Source organism: Myotis yumanensis, unplaced genomic scaffold (assembly GCF_028538775.1).
Source record: "Myotis yumanensis isolate MYYU_CA2020_CCGP unplaced genomic scaffold, mMyoYum1.0.hap1 SCAF_5, whole genome shotgun sequence".
Classification (NCBI taxonomy): Eukaryota; Metazoa; Chordata; class Mammalia; order Chiroptera; family Vespertilionidae; genus Myotis; species Myotis yumanensis.
Genome location: NW_027223756.1, coordinates 67209622 through 67234918, shown reverse-complemented (window position 1 = coordinate 67234918; position 25297 = coordinate 67209622). Strand labels below are relative to the sequence as shown.

At 41.0% G+C, this 25297-nt stretch overlaps 1 protein-coding gene across 6 annotated transcripts in view; it reads right to left on the bottom strand.

Moving 5' to 3' along the window:
- PALLD (palladin, cytoskeletal associated protein) overlaps positions 1–25297 on the bottom strand; it is a 410231-nt gene that overhangs the window by 195490 nt on the left and 189444 nt on the right. For all 6 annotated transcript variants that reach the window (XM_070415445.1, XM_070415446.1, XM_070415448.1 and 3 more), the window contains 4 exons: positions 22221–22362; positions 21376–21399; positions 6628–6747; positions 4072–4414 (listed from right to left, as the gene is read on the bottom strand). In XM_070415445.1, coding sequence (XP_070271546.1) covers positions 4072–4414; positions 6628–6747; positions 21376–21399; positions 22221–22362 — 629 coding nt within the window. The remainder of the gene's footprint in view (positions 1–4071; positions 4415–6627; positions 6748–21375; positions 21400–22220; positions 22363–25297) is intronic.

Below are 25297 nucleotides of genomic sequence, written 5' to 3'. Positions count from 1 at the left end.
ACCATAAAGAACTTCCAAATACGGCAAGCCTGGCCCAGCTAAGTCACTGAAACGGAGAGGGATACAGGCTGCTATTTCCTTCCCTTCTGTCTTTTAAACACATCACCTCTCACTCCCCCAAGTGCAGGGCAAGAACACGTCTCTGATTTTGCACAAGGAATTATTATTGTGCTTATGATCGTTTATTACGATGAAGATGTAGCTTTATTTTGTCAGTCCAGAAGTGGACTGAGTGACATATAAAATCCCTAATACCTTAGAATGAATGAGTTGATAGGAATTAAGAAAAGCAGGGACGTTGTTTCCTATTCACACACTGAGCCCTAAAAAAAAGAAAATTCTTTGGAACCTTCAGGTATGATTTGTAGAGAGTGGGAGGCACCAGACTTATTTGGGGCACTCCAAACAAGGAAAATAATATAACAGATCATTCACAAGTCGGGTTTATGTTTGTTTAGGTCACTTTTTCTCTGATGAGAAATCTGATTGAAGCACCTGTTGCTTCTTTTCTCTGTACTGTAATAGAAGATTATGAGTGTCAGTCACATACATAGCCCTTATTTATGAATTTTTTTCCCCTGTGCAGTGTATAAGGGCACTTCTGGTCCCACAGCAAGTGGCAAGGCATTCCACACACACCATGATAATAAAGAAGGAAGTGGAAGACCTCAGACCATAGCACTAAAGTGCCCATAGAAGGTGGCTTGAAAGAGGAGAAGCAGTAAGAGTTAACTTTTTCTCTAATTACTCCTGTATTGTTTAAATTGCTACATCAAGATGCATTTTACTTTGTAATGAAACAAAAGCCAATAAAGTACTATAATTCATAAGAAAAATTTAAAATTAATAAACTTAATACTTATCAAATGGCCCCCATGTCCTCATGTTTGACTATACTCGAGGGGCAGTATCAGGGACAAAGACACTTGGAGATGCAGGAACCAAAGTAGATGCCTCCTCAACACTGAGCCAGGAACTCAGCCTCAGGGTAGGCATGACAGATCCCACTGGAGTCTGGGAGGGTTACAGGCCATTGATGAAGATTTCTATTGGATAATAGAAGATCAGGGCTAGACCTTGTTAGAAGAATTCATGACATTTTTATCTTTTCATTTTAGTCTGATTTTTTTTTCTTTTTTTTCAGTATTGGAGCGATTTGAGAGAAAAAAATGCAAAATATTTTCTTTCTAAAAATGATCTTTTTTGCCTGGCCAGCATGGCTCCGTGGTTGAGGGTCAACCTATGAACCAGGAGGTCACAGTTCGATTCCTGGTTGGGGCACATGTCCGGGTTGTGGGCTCAATCCCCAGTGTGGGGCAAGCAGGAGGCAGCAAATCAATGATTCACTCTCATCATTGGTGTTTCTCTCTCTCTTCCTTTTCCTTCCTCTCTGAAATCAATAAAAATATATTTTAAAAATATGTAAAAAAATTAAAATGATCTATTTTCAGAAATCTGAGAAACCACAACCATTTTCAGGTTAAGTTTTTGCGAGGATAAATACTTTAATACCTATTATTTGCCCCCTCCTCACTGTTTCCTATTGGTCTGATTACAACTGATTCAGATGAATGAAATGTCATAAATTCTCCTTTTAGGAAGAGGAATAAAATGATAGGCTAATGAGAAAAGATTAGAGCAATCCAAAGTTTTTCATTGCCAACCATAAGAAGCAAAATCTAATTTCCCCCCAATGTATAAAAAGAAATTAAAAGATGTGTGATTACCAATAACTTAGATGCTATTCTAAATTAATGGCAGATGTCATTCAACAACATTCCTCTATCAATGGATACAACTGTTAAAACAATGAACAAAACTTTTCAGAAAAGACCGTGATAATAGAGAAAGGAGTGAAAGACTTCAGCCCAAAGCAATAAAGTCAGTCACCCAAAGAGGGTGGCTTGGAAGAGGAGAAGCAGTGAGAGTGAGTTATTCTGTATTATTTAAGTTGTCACATCAAGATGCATTTACTTTGTACTGAAAACAAAAGCCAATAAAGTATTATAATCCATAAGAAAAATTTAAAATGAACATATACTTTCAAGTGTCATCACCTATGATTTTCTATCAAGTAAATGGCAGGCATACAATATGAAAATAGCTAGGTGGTGCTTTAAGGATATACTTAAACACCTAAAGATTTTAAGAAAAGAAAATGGTGGTAAAAACTGGTACCAATAAATGCTATTTCTAGCATTTTGTGATTAGGTGCCCTGCCTTTCTCTATACAGATCTTAAAACACTAAAGTCTATTTTTCCTGTATCTTATTTTATATTAAAAATCTGACTAATAGGCAAATTATGATGTCACTCTTCAAACTTGTGCTTAAGCTACTCATCCTCTTAATAACCACAGAATTGTTGTCTATGTTTTGCAGACATGTCCCCGCCCCCACCAGGCGCACTAACATCACCATAAAGCAGAGCTAAAAGCTGAGCAGCTGTTGAAACTCCTGAGATAAGAAGGGCAGAAATGCCTGTTAACAGCTCCTCCACTGCTCTCCTGTGATTCGCATCTAATTTATGACAGCCATTACCATGGACACAGGTCACTTAATCAAGAGCACAGTCAAGTCCCAGCCATTAAGCAACATCCACCCTTTCTCCCCCTAACCTTCCTTCCCCTTATCTCCCCCTCCCACCCGGGGAGAGCAGGTCCCTTGTTTTATTAAAAGCACTAGAAATACATATTCACAATGCAAAGATAAAAGGGGTCAGCTGTGGCAATTAATTTTATGGGTTGAAGCTATAGAGTGTGTATCTCTTTTAAGGCTACCGCATTTGACCTCGTTTTACCTGTTCAGCATCTCAACAGAGATGGAGCACAGGTATTAAATGTTCACCTGGCACCTTTCACACGACGGTATACAAACCTAGTAGCCCCACTGCCTGAAAACCGAGTCTGGACGGCATACAGGCTTAAGGGCAGGGTGGTCATAGACCGATTTTTGAAACTGCAACACGAGATTGCCCAGAAGTTCATTTTTATAAAATTGTCTGCCCATTTGTTAACTTAAGGTGTTCATTTGGCTGATTTATTTCATTAGTCTAATCATGTTCATGAAATCACTTGGTAAACAATCACGTAATGTACAAATATATAGGATATTCCAAAATATATGAGTGGATGACAGAGAAAAGAGAGTAGACTACAGAGAAACAACTCCTATCCCTAAAGTCATCTTTCCTGCCCCAAACCAAAAACATCAGCCATCATGGGGAAATCTAAGGGGCTTTCCTAGATCCCGGCACATTCATTCCTGAGGAAATGTGACCTCGTCGAGTATGTATGCATTTTATATGACGCTGACATTTCCACTGACCTCTATCAGGGCAGTAACTCAAGGTCTGTTATGCTACGATAGAATCTTTGGAGGTAATTGATTTCTGTCTCTCTCTGACACCGTAAGGGCTCCATTCATAACAACTTTCTGCTGTGGAGTGCCAATGGAAACAGCTCCCGCAAGGTTTATCATCCTAAGAAAATAGTGGAAATCAAATGTGAAGCTGGTATTCATGGAAATTCCAAAGCCTCGGAGGTCGTGTTGTGAAGGGCGCTCTTCTTCCTGACCAGCCGGCTATCCCTGGTGTCATTCCCCTCCCAGGTTCTGTACAATGAATTTCCCATCCTCAGCCCCTCGTCTTCCTGTGCTTATCTATATCAGATTTCCTTACCGATTCTTACATTGAAAACATTTGGAAATGCTGTTCACAGAGAGCTCAAAGCAGGTCCCCTTGCCCATCACCTCCGGGGAGCGGCTACGTCCTTGCTGTACAATGGAAGGCCACACAGAGCACAGATATTTTCACAGCTGGAACCAGTTATAGCTTTTTAGCAAAGGGCAGAGGTCACCGAGCTCCTCATGTACCTTCTTGATTTTTAGGTATCTTTTGTATTTTTTTTTTCAAAGACCCCACTTGGTAGCAGAGCCGCATCAGCCAGAGACAGCTGGCCTGCAGAAGGGGCAACGTGCCACCGAGTTGAGTACAGGCAAAGAGTTTTCACTGACCAGAGAGGCGATTTAGCGGCGGTAAGGAAAGTGTTGCGAAACATGCAGAAATACTCACAGTTTCGGCTTGGCAAGCAGCGGTGGCGGCTCCTTCGTGGGTGAAAGCAGGATAGCTGGTGTTGGGGGAGATTTATTACCGTTCGCTTTGCCATTAATCAGTCCGTTGACTCCGTGGCTGGGGTGCACTCCGTTCGTTTCCCTCTCGGCAGAACTGAACTGCATTTGAAGGGCTGCCATGCCGCGGCCTAACTCCGGGCTGTTCACCTGCTGGATCTCGGCTGGTTTCTTTGGAGCCAACTCAAAGGGACTGGTTTCCAAGATCGGAGGGGGAGGCGGGAAGTGCTGGAAGTGATCGCTGTTGGACTCACCCGTGGAGTCATAGCTACAGTCCTCGGTGTTGGCTGAGGAAGGGGAAAGAGAGGGAACAAATAATACGATGCTACTAACTCAACAGTTACATTCACGCTGTTATGGATGGTCTGAGGATCCCTCGGACCCTGGTGTCACAAAAGAGGTAACTATGCGCCTGGCATCTAATGCAGGAGCGAAGCCAGCTGGAGGGCTTGGTTCGCCCCAGCTTGTTTGGGCGACTGCTAGTGTTTCAGTTCCTGAATGAGCCCACAAGTGGGGAAAGCAGCTACCTATTCATTTCAAGCCAGAGCTAAAGACAGAACTTAGTTTAAAAATGACAACAGATACAGTATCAACTACTAATGCTTTGTCTTCTCACAGCTCAGCCACAGATCCGACTGAACATCCAATCTGAGCTTTACTAATATTAGCTCAAGCCCTAAGGTTTTATGGGATAAGCAATGAACAGGGAGGGATTCATTCTACTGAAAGTTAAGTAAAGCTCTGAGTCTAAGGGAAATGTCTTATGACCTCATAGATAATTTTTTTCCAGTTAGATGATCACCACAGCCATAACTCAACTTCCACCCCCATTTTTTTTTCTTTACTCTCAATAAACTGAATATGTTTTGAGGTAAGATCATGTCTTCTTTGGATTTCTCACTTTGCCCTGAGCCCAGCAGAGCTCCTGGAATGTACTCAAAAGCGCTTACCGAGGTGAACGGAGGAGAGCTCAGCAGTATTTGTTTATTATGCTTGGCCTACCTACCCCAGATAAAAATGCCAAGTTTTGCCAACAGATTTTGAGAGTCCGGAGTTTGGGCCATATGCTTGGAGACTGCACGATGGCTGTGGCCACCTGATGGGACAGTCCTCAAGCCAACCAGAATCAAAACACGGGGCTCTTCCCCGCTCTGTAGCTCCGACCATGCACATTTAAAGCACTCATTCAATCAACCGTTCTCCCATTAAGGTGAGCCTTTTCCTTTCTTTCTCCCTTCCTTTCCTTCTTTTACTCCCTCTTCCCTCTCTTCCTACCTTCCTTTTTTTCTTTAGTCATTCCATTTTATTAAAACATTACTGTATCTTTTAAAAAAACCTTTATTGTTGAGAGTATTACATATGTCCCCTCATTTTTTCTTTTTTAGCTTTCAATTCCCTCTCAGGAGCCTCTATTTTAAAGATGATGCTCAACTGTTGTTGACAGAACTGGGTGCCAAAACTCAGGGCAGAGAGGGGATTTTCGACACTCTAGGGAAGCTATCTTGAGGCACATCAGCTCTGCCTGAGCATCCACAGTTCTTTTCTTAAGATGAAGACAAATAACAATTCCCACGCTAAGCTCCCTGACCCAGTCTTGGTTGGGCCTCTGCTGCCCCCTAGCACCAAGTTCCCACTCTTCCAAAGAAATCAAAGTGCGATTCCACTGCTCTCTCCATGTCTCTCTCATCCAGCCAACAACCCCATTTACTGATTCCCTGTTTATGTGCACTATGTGTCAGGCCTGGTCAAAGATATATTGTAACATTTGCTGTAAAATAAATAATAGAGACGAGGCAATAAAAATAAACTAAGGTATAGCATATTAATAATAGCAGAAAAGAGCAAGCTAAAGTTAAAGGAAAAGCTGTTTCATGTTGTCTTTGCTAGTGGTAAATTTTGGAGTTTAAAAAATATCCAGGCATTTTTGAATATTGGTTTTAATAGTATATTGCTGTAGTTTTTCATATCATAGTTATATTTCACTGTCAGTGAAATTTGATATCTAAGATCTTACAGTTTCTCCAAATTCCATCAGGTGTCTTTTGTACTACTTTTTCAGAAGTTTCAAACGTGGGTTCAACCTGAATTTTTCTGAACTTATATCTCCTCTCCTGTGTTGACGCTGCTCAAAACAGTGACAGCATCTCCCATGCCCAGGTGGCCTTCTGATGTGAGCATGATTCTGGGTTAGCATGAAGCATGTTAGGAAACCAGCTCCATCGCTTCCAAGACCAAGATTGCATGGGTGATTTACAAAAATAGCTCCATGGGTGTTCAGCTGCTCCATCATCATTATCTTTTTGTTTTTCATCTCCACTTTCACTCCCCCTCCCCCAAAGCCTTTTGTTTGCTGATGAAACACTGCCCTTCAGGATAACTCCTGGAGTGGCAGCACGCATTCCCAATGGCTGGGCACTCCTCCTGGGACAGTTCTCTCCCCCGTGGCAAGCCACACGGAGGGCTGGGGACAGAACCCTGTCATTTCTTACTCCTCACATACCTGCGGTGACCACCAGCTGGGCAGTGCTGGTTACTGAGCCGTAGTCATTTCTTGCCGAGCAGGTAAAGACCCCTGCATCTTCAGGGAAAGTCTCAGCGATGACGAGGGTACAGATCTCCTCTGGAAGGGAACAAGAGGACAAAACACACCTCAGCAGAGTGACACTGTGAAGTCACTTGGAAGAAGCCAGGCTCTCTGCCTTTCATGAACAAGCAAATTAGATAATGGTTATTGAAGAATTGCTTGACCGAAGAGTTCACAATAGACTATCATTACATTTGATTTCTCAGCTTAGCCTAGTGGCAAAAGCCTTGAAGTCAGACCCATTCTTTGTGATTTCAGACAAGATCAGCTTTGGTTTCCTCATCTATAAAATGGGGATAAGATATACCCAACAGGGTCTCTGTTCAGATGAAACGAGATGTTTGCGAAGTGTGAGCCTCTGCACTTCACACGTGGAAGATGCTCAGGAGCTGCCAGCTCCATCCTCCTCCTCCCTAGTCATTTGTATGTGGGAGTTCTTCCTACTACAGCGTAGCTGACTCTTACTTCTGCTCAAAAGAAAAGCAGTTAGTGGGGGAAATCAAGCTTCTTTGACATGATGACAAGGGGAGGGGGGACATAATATGTAAATGACCTGTAGACAATTATTCTGGAAGCTACTGGTACACAGTGTGGCCATGTTATGCAGCATGAAAAGCCCAGACTCTGGAACCAGTTGCCAGGGCTTGAGTAAGGGACCTGCCACACATCTTGCCTTTGTGGCTTTAACCAACCTCCCCAAATGTCAATGTTCTATCTACTTTGTAGGGTTTGTAATTAGTCATGACTCAAAATTAACTATCACAGGGTTACTGTGAGAGTTGATGATGACAACTGTGACAATAGCTCACAGCTATGTAGCCCTTATTAGGCACTAGGTATTGTCACCATTCTAAACAGAGATTAATTTGGCTTTAATTCTCATGTCAACCTTATGAGTTATATTTATTATTACCCCCTTTAATAGACTGAAAAATGAAGCACATTTAGGCAAATTTGCCCAGTGTCATATAGGTAATGTGGTAAAATCAGAATTTGAACCAAGTGAGGCTCCAGACTCCACACTCCTAACAACTATCTACCTATTCTTGTGATATGAAATACATTGTGCCTACAACACTGCCTGGACATAGCAAATGCTTTGTAGCCAGTAAAGGTGAGCTGTTACCATTAAAAACCCAAACCTAGAATTTATTAACTACTTTAAATTGAATTATTATCTATATCTATATATGTAAAAGGCTAAGTGACTGACCATATGTCTGTCCAACCATCTGACTGACCAACTGGCCGGTACATATGATGCGCACTGGCAATTTAAAAATAAACATTGACTTGTGCATGCTTGATACATATAAAGCTCTTACTGGAGCCAATCGCACACATGTGTTTCAATATGTCATTGTTGATTGTGAATTATATATATTAATAATATTAAAAATATATCTAAATGTGTGATTCTTTGTCCTAAAAATGAGCACGTTCATAAATGAAGAACTTTTGGATATACTCGGAGATTTTCACACCTATTTGAGTGATGATTCCATTGATTCAATAGATGATGCTGAAAAGGAAAATTTTCCCATCGAATTTCTTAATAGTATTACTCCTTCGGGAATGCTGTGTCATAAATTAAAATTGAAAGTGGGTGCAATCATCATGCTACTAAGAAATCTTAATAGTAAATTGGGTCTTTGTAACAGTACTAGATTTATTATCAAAAGATTGCGATCTAACATAATTGAAGCTCAAGTATTAACAGGATCTGAAGAAAGAGAGGTTGTTCTGATTTTAAGAATTGATCTGTCCCCGTCTGACACTGGCCTCCCATTTAAATTAATTTGAAGACAGTTTCCCATGATGTCAGCATTTGCGATGACTATTAATAAATCACAAAGACAACTCTAGACAGAGTAGGAATATTCCTACCTAAACCCATTTTTGGACATAGTCAGTTATATGTTGCTTTCTCTCGAGTTTGAAGAGCATGTGATGTTAAAGTTGTAAGTACTTCATCACAAAGGATATTAGACAATCACTCTGAAAGTGTTTTTACTCTTAATGTGGATACAGGGAGATATTAGAATAAGTTTAATCAATTTATCAGTCATTGTTTTTACCGATGTTGTTTTTATATCATGTTTTTGCTGTTTTTATAGCATGTCTTTGTTTTTGTTATATCATGTTGTTATTATTTATTAATCAATTTATATATTATTTCCATATACATCTTATGAATTTTCTTTTATCTCTGACACTTCTATTATAGAGAAAGGGCAAATAGCGATATTAAAATATTTCTTCTAATTAATTTCCTTTCAATGTGCATGAACCCGTGCACTGGGCCAGTAGTAATAAAATAAAAATGATTATGCTGGTAAATGTCCTCACTTATCATCTAAAGGTGGAGACTTTACGTGAAAAAATGCGTAACAAAACCAATTTTACCATAGGCTAACTGATATAAATAAGAGTTAAGTTTCTATGGCATATTTCTAAATACAAAAACATCACCAAGATTCTAAATCAGAGGTTCTCAACCTGTGGGTCGCGACCCCTTTGGGGGTCGAACGACCCTTTCACAGGGGTCACCTAAGACCACCAGAAAACACATATATAATTACATATTGTTTTAGTGATTAATAACTATGCTTTAATTATGTTCAATTTGTAACAATGAAATTGGGGGTCACCATAACATGAGGAACTGTATTAAAGGGTCGCTGCATTAGGAAGGTTGAGAACCACTGTTCTAAATCAAGACCCAAAACACTTCTAATATTAAACACTGAAATGTGAGCTAAACATCCATTTAAGAAAGATGAAGAAAAACAAGTAAGATCATTATTTTCTAACCTACTTACTCCAGTGTGGGGTCATGGGCTGGCAGAGCCTCTCCCAGCAACTCAGGGAACCAGATAGGAGCCCACCCTGGACAGGATGCCCATCCATCACAGGGTACTCACACCCACGCACACACTCACTCAGACTGGGACAATGGAGACTGGCCAATTCATGTCACGTGCACATCTTTGGGATGTGGGAGAAAACCAGAGTCCCCGGAAAACCCCCACAAAACAATAAACTTCTTATATGAAGTGTATGCTACTATTTTATATTCTACTTTATTTTAAAATAATGGTGCTTACCATCCACTTGCATGAGTCTCTATAGGACCGAGCACAGTCCCTGGCTCAATAGATATCAGTAAATCTAGGTACTTGGCATATTCAGAAAGGGGTTTTTCTGAACCTGAAAACACTAATTCATAAAGATATCCGCATCCCTACGTTCACTGTAGCACTGTTTCCAATAGCCAAGACACAGAAACAACTTAAGTGTCCACAGGCGAATGAATGGATAATGAAGATGTGGTGCATATATACAATGGAATATGACTCAGCCATAAAAAAGATGAAATACTGCCATTTGCAGTAACATGGATCTTGAGAGAATGTATGCTAAGTGAAATAAGTCAGACAGAAAAGAACAAAAGCCACATAATTTTACTTATGTGGAATATAAAACAAAAAAAGCAACAAATGAACAAAACAAACAATAAACTCATAGGTATAGAAAACAGAATAGTAGTTAACAGAGAGGAAGAGGGGTGGGGGGAAGGGTGGGGAAGAGGAGTTGGGGGAGAGTAACGGGGTTCAAACGTATGTTAACAGAAGGAATCTAATCTTTGGGGGTTGAGCATGCAATAGAGTTCACACATTTTGAATTAAAATATTGCACTCCTGAAATTTATAAAATGTTATTAACCAATATTACCTTAGTAAATTTAATTTTAAAAAAAGGAAAAAAGGATTTTCAGGTAAACACCTGGCAGGTACTAATAATACATTTAAAATACACAATTATTATTTGATTTAAAGGTTACTAAAAAGAAGGAAGACAATGGAATTACAGAGCATGAGGTAATATATATATATATATTTTTAACTACTCTATACACAGTTCTTGGCTTTCCAATTGAAGAAGAAGATAAAAGTATGAAAATAATTCAAGTTGGATCTGCTCATAAGATTAATCATTTGGAAAGTGAGATGTATCTGGAAAGTTACAAGAGAGTGGAAAATTTTACATTGAATGCCTAAGGTTACAGAATGAGTTAAAAGTATACTTAGCCAGAGAAGGGTACATAAAACTTAGATTAGTAAAGGATCTTAGAGATTGACTAGCCTAAATCCCTCATTTCCTCAGGTGATGTCAAAATAATTCTCACAAGGTCTCGGCTAATTAACGTCAAAGCCAAAATGCTGAGGTAGGCATCCAGCCTCCCACAAGTACGCTCTTTGCTTCCTTGTCTAGGACACAGGAACCCAATGTGAAATGAGGTAATGAGACATTTTTCATGGGAAACAAGGAGTTTCCTGAATCTGAACATTTAATTACTCTCACTATCCAAATAATTCACTGGAAATTCATCTGTACAAGGAGATGATGGGCTCTGTGTCCTCCAAGATACAAGACACATCAACATAGGATATAAGCCAAAGTGCACTGGAAAGTGGACAAGGTGATATTTGAAGAAATGAACAGCCCAATCTTATTAGATTTTTTGGGGGGTGGGGGGGGTGGGAACCCTCACATATTCACTAGCCTCTGAAAGATGGGCTTCAGGCAGAGGTAGGTCACCCTTGTTTCCCATTAGCAGATGATGCTGGGAGCCATGAAGCCTCCCCAGCTCTCAGCATCACCTCCGAGCTTCCTTCCCAGGCAGCCGCTGCCTCCAGCCCCACTCCATCCATCTTCCCAGGGCTTGGTGCCCTCAGGGAGGTCTTCTCTCACCCATTTACACCTCAAAAGGCAGAGTTTCTGGAGACACTGAGCAAAATGCCTAATGCCAGTTCAATGCCTGCGAATGCTTTCATTGTAAAGATAGACATGCTTCTGTGTCTTGAAACCTATGTTCAAAAACAAGATAAACTCTTCAGGGGTAACACAAAGCAGTTTTGGAGTGAGGATCTTGACAATGCCTAGAGTTCTTTCTTATATTTTCCATAATTTTGTGATTTTTTTAGTTATGCTGTTTTAAGAAAACCTGAATTTGTATATATAGTTCACCTTCTAATCTAGAGGGCCCCTTTCAGAATGAAATGTTATGATCCTCCCCATTTGTCCATGACTTTGAAGATGAATGAAAAACCCTTAATGTGGCCATAAAGCCCTAAATGATCAGGCCCTGTCTCATGCTAGGTTCCTTCTGTGCTGCTCACCTTCTTTTGTTCTGAACTCTGGACTCACTGGGCCAACCCTGGAGAAGCCACATTCCTTTGAGTTTTTTTTTTTTTAATTTCTCTTTATTGTTGAAAGTATTATAGATGTCCCCTTCCCCCTTGCCTCCCATTGACCCCGTCATCCCCGGTCCTACTCCCTCACCGGGCCTTCACTATTGGCTGTGTCCATGGGTTATGCATATATGCAAATAAGTTCTTTGTTTAATCTCTTCCAGCCCCCTCCTGCTGAGATGGTTAGTTTGTTGGTGGCTTACATGTCTCTGGACCTATTTTGTTTGTCAGTTTATTTTGTTCATTAGATTCCACATATGAGTGAGATCATGTAATAGTTGTCTTTCTCTGGCTGGCTTATTTCACTTAGCATTACACTCTCTAGGTCCATCCACGCTGTCTCAAAGGGCAAGAGGGCCTTCTTTTCACAGCTGTATAGTTTTCCATTGTGTAAATGTACCACTTTTTTTTTATCCACTCATAAGCTCTCCTCCCAAAGCACTTAACACTCTCTTACTCAGCCTCACATTCCACCTAAGCATTACTTTCTCAGAATTCTTTTTTGGTTAGACTTGGTCACATCCACCAAGGATGGCAGTTTCCTTGGAGACATCTATCACAACTATAACTAAATAATTTGTTGTGTAATAGTTCCTGATTCCTTGACTAGAGTGTAACCTCTGTGAAAGCAGAAAGCATTTGTTTTGTGTCTGGATATACTCTCAGCTCCCCATAAATATTTTTTAATAATGTATGGATAAAATTTAGATGGGGGGGGGAAGCTGAATAATTTGTTTTACAAAATATGTTTTCTAAAGGCATTCTCAATAAGATTGATTTTCCTACAAGCTTCGTGTTTCAAATGTGATTAAACAAATTTCACTTCATATGAATTTTCAGGAAATTGCATAAAAGAAGGTATGCATAAGAATAGAGTTAATGACCAACTGAATATCTAGAGGTTACAAACTTACAGAACAAAATAGGGAAAAATTAAGAAGCACTGAGATGTTCTTGGTATGATCTCCACGCACTGCTATGTCTAAATGATTTTTACCAGAAAATGTTTTAATCCAATGTCCTCAAAGGTTGTTTAGCTTTTCTCCTTTTGGAAAATGTCTTCCAAAAGTGACAATAGGCTCGCATTGTGTTGCTAGAAAGGAGCATCACAGCTTGTATGGTTCTGACATTATGAACATGAGGAAAGCCAGAAGGAAATGAGATGAGCCAGGCTGTAATATTGCATTTTCATCTGGTAGCATCTTACTTAGACAAAGACCTCCACCACATCTGTAAAATACATTTTGGTGAGGAATGGAAATCAGGAAATGACTGCTTATATCAAATAAAGGGGGTTAGGAGCTTACGTATTTGTACTAAAAGAACTGCCTCTAGTTTAAATGGAAAACTTAAAATTATTAATGATGGTAATTATGATCCATTTTAATTCAATTTTCCCAAGTGAAAGATTTTTATCTGCGGGGAGATAATAAATTACTAAGTTGGAAACTATTGTTGCTGGTGATAAATTCTGTTTTATTCATAGTTACCTAAAAATTACTTAATCACATCAATATCTCCCAGAAGTCAACCCTGAATTCCATTCAAGTCCTTGGGCATACTAAACACTTGGTTAAATACTACAAAACTATTTTGCTTGCAGACACTCATAAAAAGATGAGGCAGCAAGGATATTACTAGGTCCCCTGGGTAATAAAGGGGCATTTTCATAAATCCCTTCCTTCACAGCTTTTTCTGTGGGGGTGGGGGGACCAGCCTAACTAAAGAGAAACCCAGCTTTTACTTCTAAATCACATGGTTTGGCTAACACCATGATAACATAGAACTCTGAGATAAAATCAACAAGATGAAATTCCGTGTGATTAAATGCAAGGCTTGTATAAAATTTTATAAAGGGTTTTTAAAAAGTTGTGAACTGTATCATATATAGAGAAACATATTGAAAATGTACAGTTTAAGGAATAGCCATGAAATGAGCCCCTGTGGACTCATCAAGCCTAAGAAATAAGATATTACCAATACTTTAGAAATTCCCTGTATGCCTCCCCAAGTACATCTTTCTTCTTCTTTTTTTTTTTAATCCTCACCAGAAGGGAGGGAGGGAGGGAGGGAGGGAAGGAGGGAAGAGGTGAGGGAAGGAGGGAAGAAGGGGGAAAGAGAAAGAGAGAAATCAATGTCAGAAACATTGATTGGTTGTCTCCCATATGCACCCCAACTAGGGATCGAACCTGCAACCTAAGTATGTACCCTGACCAGGAATCAAACCAGAAACCTTTCGGCTTATGTAACAACGCCCCAACCAAGTCACACTGGCCAGGGCCCTTCTCCTTTTGAGATCATCATTCCTTTGATTTTCTTTATGTGTTTCCCACATATGTATATATCATTCAAAAATGTGTTTTAAAAAATGAAATATTTTAATTCCACAAACTTAAAAAAAATGAGTAACAGGCACAAATCTTGTTGTATAAAGAAAAGGCAAACTTTTCCCTGTTAGAAAAAAGCGCCCAGGAACTATCTGGGGGCATAAATTGGCTTCAACTTCCCTGTGAGTTTACAAAAGCCCCATAGAGGTCATCACTGGGAAATATTAAGGTTCGGTGGGGACATCTGGCAAGGCTAAGTGTGGGCAGGAGTCGGTGGAGTGGGTGTCTCCATACTTTGTTTTTAAGTTCAATGTGGCCAACTTCCAGACCTCAGCACCATTCAAATCAGAACATGTAGCAGGGCTGCTCTCAGCTGATCCAGGAGGCAGTGTATGGAGGAGAAAGCAGGGCAGGCCAAGCAGAGGCAAGAATTTGGGTCAGGCTTACCACCCTCCCATTTTGTCACAGGGCAAAAGATGGAGCAGTGGCAATGAGCTCTTAGTAATGAGAGCGGCCCGGTATCAGTCTCATGAGTCACACTGATCCAATCTGGACTTGTTCCCCATTCCTGACATACAGCTATTAGCCTCTGGGGTTGCCTCTGACCTGTACTTGAGTTCCTGCTTCCTATCCCCACACCTTGCTCTTTCTGGATGAATTCTCTTGCTGTGGTGAAGTACATCTTATAGGTTGTGGATGAAAATCTTAGAGACCTTGCAAGATTGAAAAATCGTGACTACATCTTCATATTAAATTAAAAGTTTGGCTGGGTACAGAATTCTTAATTAGAGGCAATTTTACTTCATAATTTGGAACGCTTTGCGTAATTGTCTCTTTGTGTTTAGTATAACTGCTGAGAAGTCTTAAGTCATTCTGATCTTGTTCGTCTATATGTGATTCGATGGTTATCCCTGGACACCAGTAGAATCATCTCCTTGTCGCTGAATTTCACAACAATGCACACTGCCGTGGATTTGTTTTCATACATCCTGCACTCAGTGGGTCCTTTCAACCTGGAAACTGATATCCTTCAGTTCGTGGAAGTAAAACACAAATTTCATCGACATCTCTCCTCCTTTATTCTCTCCTCCTGGAATCTCAACGATGCATGTCTAGTCTACCCAGCCGGTTCTCTAGTATCTCTAACGTTCTCACCTTTTCTCTTACTTCACTTCTCTTGACCTTTTTGGTTTAGTCTGTGGAACAATTCCTCTACTTTTATTTCTGCTACCAACTTTATCATTCCAAGAACTTTTTGTTTTCCAAACGTTCCTTCCTTTCTCCTTCCTCCTTCCTTTTTATTTTTACTTCTTGGATGCACTGATTTTCTTGTCTCTCTGAGGAGAGTGTTCATTTGTTTTTACATTTTCTTCTCTTTACAAGTCTGTTTTCTCCAAGTTTCTATTTAGGGGAGTTGCTTATTTCTTCTGTATCATCTACAATAGACATTTCTCCAGATGTCTTTCATCTTTTCGGATCTGAGATGGCTGTGAGCTGCTTAGAAGCTCTGAGCACTAGAGAGAAACTTTGGCCTTCCCATTAGCATAATCTAGATGGTGTCTTTGCAGCAGAAACTCCCATACTATTATGTATAGATTTTTTTTTCTCTTGGGATGTTCAGATTGCCCAGAAAGGAGTCCTTCACTCTACCAGGAGAATTCACAGGCCAGCCAGCCTCTAGGAGGGTATGTAGGAGGAAGATAGGAAGTACGAGCATTTAAAATTCTAAGTGTTTCTCCATTTTCTGCTGGTATACACTCACGTGGGCCTTTCTCGTCTCTCCCCAGAGATTTAACCAAAATTTCTTGGTCCATGGAATGCTAAGTATCTTGGTAACATTTTTGGGTGCTCCAAAGCAAATGATATACCTAACGGCTTCATTTGTTAAAAAGTTATCTCCAAAAAATTTAAGTATTTAGGTCTTAAGAAAAAAAGTACACATAAATGTAAAGAAATGGGTTATTATCTTATTCCTAAATAACCACAGTTACTTTCTAATGGATGTGTGCATCTGTTGCACTCTGCACAACCCTTCTCAGAATCAGAATGAACACAGCCAACATCATTTCATGTTCCACATTGATTTTTATGTGGTACTTACTTGTTACCACATACACATAAACTGTTACCTCAGCTTCACAAAGATATGATGTCATAAAGAATGCAGAATGATCTAATGTTTAAACTCTGACTATTTTAAACTAGTAGTTATATCTATCGGAAGTTTAGTACCACAACATTAAGGCACCTCCATCAGCTCAGTGTGGCACCCTGGGGTACCTTGTCACACAGTTTGGGACATAGCGTTTTTATACAGCCCACTGTTGTTTTACCCACGATCAGAACCTGGATTTGAATTATGTTCTTCACTATGTACAATCCACTGGAATCTCAACAAACACCCTCACCACTGTACTCCTGCAACTCAGCACCTTAACACACTTAACAAAGTGTAATCTACTTCACATTCTGAATCACAGAATCAAACGTGGGCTTAACGGCACGCGAGCCAGGATGATGGGTGGCACTGGTAGCAGAGATTCATATTGAAAGTAGGAGACACCATACTTTTATATGTATAATTCCCCAACCAGTAAGATACTTTCTTTGTGTGTTTTCAATTTGCGTGGTATTACACAATGCTATAAAAGTAACTCAATACAGTTTGTGGTTGTTTTCAGACAGCTGAGTAAGGGCCTGAGTATTAACAGCTGTCAAATGAGTCTCCTCTGCTCTCCGCCCACCCCACCCCCATTCCCACCAGACTAGTCTTTGAAGGATCCAATCAGTGAAAAGTCAGAATGTCAAAGAAGAAGCCCAGAGCAGGTAATATGACAAACGGATGTTGGTCTTAAGGAAGCTGACTTAGATATTAATGCACAAAACAGTCTGAAAAGATTTCATGATGCAAGCTGACTTCTGTCTAGACAGAGAAGGGGGTGTAAAACATATGAGACAGATATAACACAGTAGTGACAAGAAAAACCTGTTTCAGTTGCATAAATGTATAGGGAGGAAATTGGCTAGTTTCTTCTTTATCTAAATATCTAATCCCTAGTGGCGCTATATCTAGGTACTAGCAAATTTCAGTTTTATTTCTAGGGCTTTAAAACATCTTACACATAAATAAGAAATGGGAGGATAGTGAAGAGAAGAAAAAGGAGATAAAAAGAATGAAGGAAATACAGAAAGGGAGTAAAGGATGAAGGGAGTGGGGAGATAGAGAGAGGGGAGAGAGGGTGAGAGGAAGAGAGAGAGGGAGGGAGGGAAGAAAGGAAGGAGGGAGGGAGGAGGAAAGGAAGGGAAAGAGGGAGGGAGGGAGGGAGGGGGAAGGGGGGGGGAGGGAGAGAGAGAGAGAGAGAGAGAGAGAGAGAGAGATTGACTGAACCCTAGCCAACAAGGAGAGAGCAAGAGTGAATATGTGAGAGGAAGAGAAGAGAGGGTAATAAAATCCAAATGCTTAAATATGTTCCTGAATTTCAAAGGCTATTCATGTTTTAGCATTTGGAAAACATCACTGACCTAGTCCTATAAAATTTATCTCTTGTCTCAGATGGAGTGTAGTCACGTCTGTTTTTCTCCTTTCCACGTAACAGTGGCTAAAAACTCAGCTATCAGGGAAGCCAGTTCCTACATATATTTTACATAGTTGAATAGTTCAGTGGTCTACTGGATATCACAGTCCATCAGGTCATTTAAGGAAAGTAAATGGTTCAATCTGTATTTTGCTTTTCCCTGACAAAGCCAAGGGTCAACTTCAAGGTCAAGGTAAGGAAAACATCTGGCTACTAGTCTTAAGAATCATGATCTTACCTAGTTGTGTCAGGCATGCCAAAACATTGTTTAAAGACAAATATGTTTCAACATTCGCTTGTCCTGAGGTTCTTACTCATGACAACTCATATAAATAGTGACTGGAACAGTCAATCATGTGTTTAAAGTATTTTTGCTGTTGTTTAAAAAATGTGATCATGGATTTAGCACTACATGCCAGTTTCAGGGTTCCTGAAGCAGAGCATTTTAATGTTCCACTATAAAAAGGAAAGGAGCAATTCTAATAGTGTGTGGTAAATACAATGGTGGCGAAATTATCTAAGGTCAGGGTAAAGTAGTTCTTACAATATACTTTTTTTTACTGTATGGACAGATTTGCTTAAAATATTTTTCCTACCAAGAAACATTTGTTTTAAGCAAATACTATTATTGTGGTTGGAATGGAGGCGTCTGTTTTCTTAAATGCTTTCAGATCTAACAAAAGGGAAAAGAAAAATAAGAAAATTCCATTAACAAGGGGAGGAGGAACTGCTTTATACATTACTAGGATATGCAGTTTAAAAGGGAGGTCTTCCATAGCCCTTTTCAAGCTTTGGCCACGTTTCACCAAAAGGCATTTCAGTAAGTTCTAGAGGTCATATTATTCCAGGAAGCTACTGACGACTAATTTCATTACACAATTCATGATCAAAACTATATTCTAGAAGCAAAACAGCAATCCACACCTGAAACAGGAGTTTATGTGGTATGAGGAAAGGGAGAACAGGTGGAGGACGGGGGTGGTAGGGGATGCTTCTATCTCTCTCCTTGCCCAAATTTATTCCTTCTTAGCCAGTATATTGAGTGTTTTTAACTTTTAAACATGTACATACTCAAAAACTAAACTATTTCTAACAAGGATTTTGAATTTTTGGATGATGGTTAGTTTATGATTTCCAAACACAGATCATGGGAGTCATTTCATAAATCGTCACTACCTCTGAAGGTGAGGACAATGGATAACAACATGATGAAAAGAGTTGCATGAATTCACTCAGAATCCAAAGCCGCAACTTCAAAAGCAGTCCTAATCTGTTCCAGTAATCCTATATAATACAAGCCCAGTGACCGAAGCGGTGGAATGACCTTTACGACCAGTATGACCAGAACGACCACGGCCCCTCACCCCTGCCGGCCCACCCCCCAGTGAGGACCCCCACTCCGATCTGGGGCCCCCATCAGGGCAAGCTGGCAGGTCCCCACCCGTGCACTGGGCCTCTATCCTATGTAATAAAAGGCTAATATGCAAATTGACTGAACAGTGGAATGATGGTCACTATGACGTGCACTGACCACCGGGGGGCAGATGCTCAACATAGGAGCTGCCCCTTGGTGGTCAGTAAGCTCCCACAGGGGGAGCGCTGCTCAGCTAGAAGCTGGGCTCACACCTGGCAAGCACAGTGGCGGTGGCGGGAGCCTTTCCTGCCTCCGTGGCAGCACTAAGGATGTCCGACTGCCGGCTTAGGCCTGCTCTCCATGGGAAGTGGGCCTAAGCCGTCAGTCGGACATCCCCCAAGGGCTCCTGGACTGCGAGAGGGTGCAGGCTGGGCTGAGGGACGCCCTGAGTGCAAGAATTTTATGCATTGGGCCTCTAGTGTTTTTAGAATTTTTGTCCCAAGATTTTAGTTTTATTTGTACGTAATGCATCAGAAGACAAACTGCTTCATATGACTTCATAGATTTGTTCATATAAACTTTCTTGCAGATAAAAGAGATATTTGGTACCTACTTGCTCTCTCTCATTCTCTCTCTCTCTCCCTCAGTAGTAAATGCAAAAGATATGCCCTAACTCCCAATAGGATTCCCATATTAGCTCATGCAGTAGATTGAGTCTCAGAAGTGTCATGTATCAGGGAACCAACATTATGCCATTCTATACAAAGACGTATCACAGACAAAACACAAAGCTGTGTATTTCCATGGTTTGGAAGGGGACTACAGTATTTGATGTGGTGATGACACATTTAAGTGGGGTGACGTGCTCTAGTTGTAACGCATGACAAGAAGGCAGCAGATCAACTCCAGCTGTTACCCAAGGATGCTACTCAGCATTCCTTAAACTATGGATCCTCACAGGATCCCACTTTGCTTTCAATGACCGAATACTCAGAAGTGAGAGGTCCAGGGCTGAGCACAGTAATGTGAAATGCAGTAGCCCACAGAAAACTTTCGAGCTCTCAAAGAAGGGGCAGACTCAGGTCAGGGATCCTGAGGGAGGAAGGATCTGCCTGATGCTGAAGCAGAGGTACACATGTGACTGTCTACCCCAGTGATGGCGAACCTATGAGACATGTGTCAGAGGTGACACACGAACTCATTTTTTTGGTTGATTTTTCTTTGTTAAATGGCACTTAAATATATAAAATAAATATCAAAAATATAAGTCTTTGTTTTACTATGGTTGTAAAGACCAAAAAATTTCTATATGTGACACGGCACCAGAGTTAAGTTAGGTTTTTTCAAAATGCCGACACTCCAAGCTCAAAAGGTTTGCCATCCCTGGTCTACCCTATAGCAAGGGGTAAAAGCAGTGACTTTGCTGATGAGAAAAATACCAAAGAAAGGGGTCCCAGGGAGGCTGTCCTATGAAACAGCTCGGCAAACGTTTCTGTTCCCTTTACGAAGATCATGTTAGCCCGTGAAGGGTCAAAAATATAAAAAAAGTCTGAGGCCAGAGAAAAGTTGGACCCGATGCTTCTGGGTTACATAGCACTCAGATGAGGTCAAATGACCCAGTAATTAAGCGAGATGCCAGGGCAAGATGACTTTCTTCATGCTTGGAGGAGGGTAACATTTTACGGGTTGGGGCACATAAATGAGAAATGCCTGGCGGTCCATGCTGCTTCTACCTCGGGGCTGCTCTCATGCGAAAGACTCACTTCTCCGCCGGGGAGTCTGGCTGCTGGCGGGTTTTGGTCAGCAGAAGTATGCAGCAGGCCGGTCTTGTCTACTGGAGTTTTAGGAGGATGTTTTTTCAACATTAGCTTAGTGGGCTTTCGGAGTCTAAAAGACTATATTTTAAAAAGCCTTAAGTCACTGAGCTTGACCTTCTTGTCTGAATGGAACTTAATGTTTTACTAATAAAGAAGTTGATGTAAAATGCAGTGTGCAGACCCCACGATAAAGAAGATATTGTCTTTAAGGGGGTTTCACATTTCCAGGGAACTGCAAAAACATTGTTCTGCTTATGGCTTTGAAACGGACACAAAGAACCATTGAAACCCCAAAGATACATTACCAAAGGGGAAAAAACAGAAAAAGCTTCTTACCAGGTTCAGCGGTAGATCGAGGTTCTGTTTGCCACATGAGAAAAAATAAAGAAAGATGTTTTATTAGAATAGGGTTCCATTAATAATACACCTACCTTTCTTTTCCTATTACCTAGTCTAAGGCACGTCTGCCAAAATGTTATAGACAAACTCCATATCATCAAAGCGATAAAGTGATAGATCAATTTATATTTCTACAAATACAAAAACTCAAATTCCAGTAACAGCTTACACTAGGGAGTTATTTAAACTGCGGTTCATAGAAGGTCTTATAGGAGCTTGTAAGCCTCTTAAAATTATTTGCCCAACTTTGAGCTCAAACGCATGTCTTTTTTTGGAAGAAAGAACATACAACTTCCATCAGAGTTTCAAAAGGGTCCGTCAGTGAGCACTCAAGCTTTAATTTACTGGACTCCTCACATTTGCAGAGTATCTGGCCTCACTCTCTTTGAAAACAGAAGTCAGTTCATCTAAATGACTAAACCCTTGCCCTAGCCAGTTTGGCTCATTGAGTAGAGCCTTGGCCTACAGACTGAAGGGTCCTGGGTTCGGTTCCGGTCAAGGGCACATACCTCGGTTGCAGGCTCCAGGCCCTGATCAGGGGCAAGCGGAAGGCAACTAATTTAATTGATGTGTCTCTCTCACATCGGTGTTTCTCTCTGTCTCTCCCTCTCCCTTTCACTCTCTCTAAAAATCAATGGAAAAATATCCTTGGGTGAGGATTATAAATAAATAAATAAATAAATAAATAAATAAATAAATAAATAACTGACTAAGCCCTTGCTCTTCCTGGAGCTTGAGAGAAGACGGCAGTTGGATTTGGAAGATGGGGCACCTCTCCTTACTTTTCTGTAGAATTCGGAAGTCTGGAGAGTCCTGGATCTCACTCCCTTGTCGGAACCACTTGACCTGCAGAGGGGGTGCTCCTCGCACCCGGCACTCCAGCACCACCACCCGACCCTCGGAGGCCACTATGTTTTGCAGTTCCTGAAATTCGAGAAAAACATCGACCATCAACTTTGGTGCGTTTTTACACAATCTCGCAATAGAGAATACAACTTCCAAATCTCAGAGAGGGGAAAAAAACCCCCACAAAACTTGCATCATAAAAGAATGATCACTGACTCAGATGAGGATAAACAGCTTTAAATCCATTCATTATCATCAGCTTTTCAAAATCTCCATACAATGAAATTAGCATGGTTCACCCCTGGGCCTGTTTTAGAAATGTTGGACCGGTCTGCAAATGTATGGGCTCCTTTGTTCTTAGGGAATGTTATGGTGACAACTGTTACCTTTCTTTTTCTACATTTAAGAGTAAGCTGGTAGGAATGCATACTTCGTAAAACAATCACACACCCTATGAATGTAGATTCTTATGGAAACCAGACAGGATGAGGAAAAAAAAGACACACATTCGTTTTCCCGTGCTCCAACCTTTTCATGTACTCCCCCGCCATCTCTGCCCAACTGGTTCCCTATGTCAGGCTGATTAAGATGAGGGGCTTAGGTATTTTCTCATTTTGACGTGCTGAGTAAAATGTTTAAAAATGCAGCCTTTTTCTCTTCTTGACCTTCAGTTCCTCCCCATCACTATTACCCTTGCAGCTCCCCCACCCACTCCAACTCCAGACCAATAAATTTTTACAATCCAACAGATCAGAGATTAATTTGGCTTCATAGAGACAAAGAGGTAAAGCTTTTATATACTTGTTATTAAATATCAAAAGATTAATATTTCCCTTACGTATGTCCTCTCTTGACCTTCCTCCTCCTAGATTACTTAGCAATGGGGCACACTTACATTTTTGACATTTAAATGTCTGACTAAAGAGCATTGGCTCTGATATAGAGTCCGTAGAAACCTTAATATAATTTAAATACAATAAAGTAGTTCACCTATACCTATGTAAACACCAAAAGCAAACACATCCACATGAGGAAGTGGGTGTGTGTGTGTTTTTTGTTAGTTTGTTGTGTTAGTTTAGTTTTTAAATTATTTGAAAACACAACAAATCACATGCTGGGAAAAACATAGCCTGTAGCAACTGGCCTTCGGTGCTAAAGGACTATGGAAATTCTCAAAGTCATGCTGTTGGCAAAAGAACTGAAAAAGTCTAAAGTGAAGTCTGAGAAGACATTTGATAAGCATGTTGGTGCTTAAGAATGTCTTCAACTGAAAATGTTAAGATTATTAGCTATTTCTGATCGCATTCTTTCTCCCACCTGATTTTTACTTGTAGAACATTTCTAGTTTTAGATTGACTGTTACTTTCTGGTTGAGTCCAGAAACAGCTAACAGAGTATACCATCGCAGGAAAGTGTGGCTCACGGGGCTCAGCTGGTGTGGATTAATCACACCCCTCCCCCCCCACCCACCCCCGGCCTCCTGGCTTGTCCAGGAAGCCATTCATAGGAGATTACAAGCGGTACCCAAATATTTTTCATGTGTGAGCTTACGGACACCAAAGGAGACTCTGATTTATCCCTAGGACTGTGTGTTTTGTTTGAACGTTAGAAAGTCAGAGATGTAGGAAACGGGATGGGTGGGTGCCAAGGACCTTAAGCAGTCAAAATGCCATCGTTATTCCAAGATTACAATTTGGCTCCTCCTGGAGCAAACGTTTTTATCTTGGCAAAAGCCCCAGCTAAACACAGCTAGCCATTAGGAGAACTCGCAGGAGCATAAAGCAGAGTCCTGAGGAAGACGAGAGCCAACCTTTAAGGTTGCACTTGGGAATCTGGATCATCCATTCAGGGTAGAATTGGGGACCTCTGGTGTTTTAGGGTCCATAGAGGGCATCTCTGGACGTACATCAAGTCCACGTGAGACTGTGATTCCTTTAAGGGATCTATGAGGGAAGAAATGCCATGCAGAGCTAGTTGCTCTCCTGGCCTCATGTGTGTCTCTGCTACTCAAGCCCACAGCCACACCAGTTCTGCGGCTTCAGCTAAGCACGGTGGCCCAAAGGCAGAGGTGCTGGCTGCGAACCCAGGGGATGTTTCCCAGAGCAGTAGGAGAATACAGAAGGAGGCCCGCCATTGGACTGGTAAAGCCCACCTGCTGTCCGCTGTCAACCATCACGCCCAAAAGAAAGCTGAAGAAGATGCCACTGTCAACAAAGCAAAGCTGGCTTGAGTTCTAGACATGGGCAGATTTAGTTTCTAAACTGCCTCTCCAATAATCACAGCCTAGGCCCATGAGGAACCCTGCAAAGCAGGGAGAGACACTGCATAAAGGACAAAGGGCAAAGGGCAAAGGGCAAGAAAAGCAGATACAAACAAGGAACAAAACAAAGATGCAGAAAACAAATGGTCCCCAGTCTAGACACAGGAAGTGGAGTCCCTGGAGGTGCCCAGTGAGGTGTGCTCTCAGCTTCCCGTTACTCTACAGTTTGAGATTTAAAAAAAAAAGCAACCTCACTAAAAATGTAGAATTTTGTTTTTCTTTTCATGAAGCTGACATAGAATGCTGCACGGTTCTCTTTCTGGAAAGAGGGAAACAACCCTAATAGAATGCCTGTGTCTCAGGGGCTGGATCACACAGGACAGTGTTGTGTCTAGTGTTTGAGGATTTCCCCCAGGGCCCGGGAGGAATTCGGTAACATCTCCACCTGCCAGGCCTCTGTGGCGAAGGAAAGCAAAATCTTCCAATCTCCTTTCTCCCCCTGAGGCCACCAGCATGGGCTTTGTTTGCTTAAACCAAGAGGTGTGTTGAGCCCTGATACCCTCAAATCAACCATGTCCCAGGCAATAATCCATCAGGAGACACGGACTTTCTGGGGATGCTCTCGTAAAGCTGCTTGTGGAAAGCTCTTAAACGGCATATAAATGTGGGTGTCCACCCTCCACAAACGTTTCTTGTTCTAAGCATCAAAGGGCGACTTCACTGGCTGTTTACAGTGACACTGGTTTACATGAC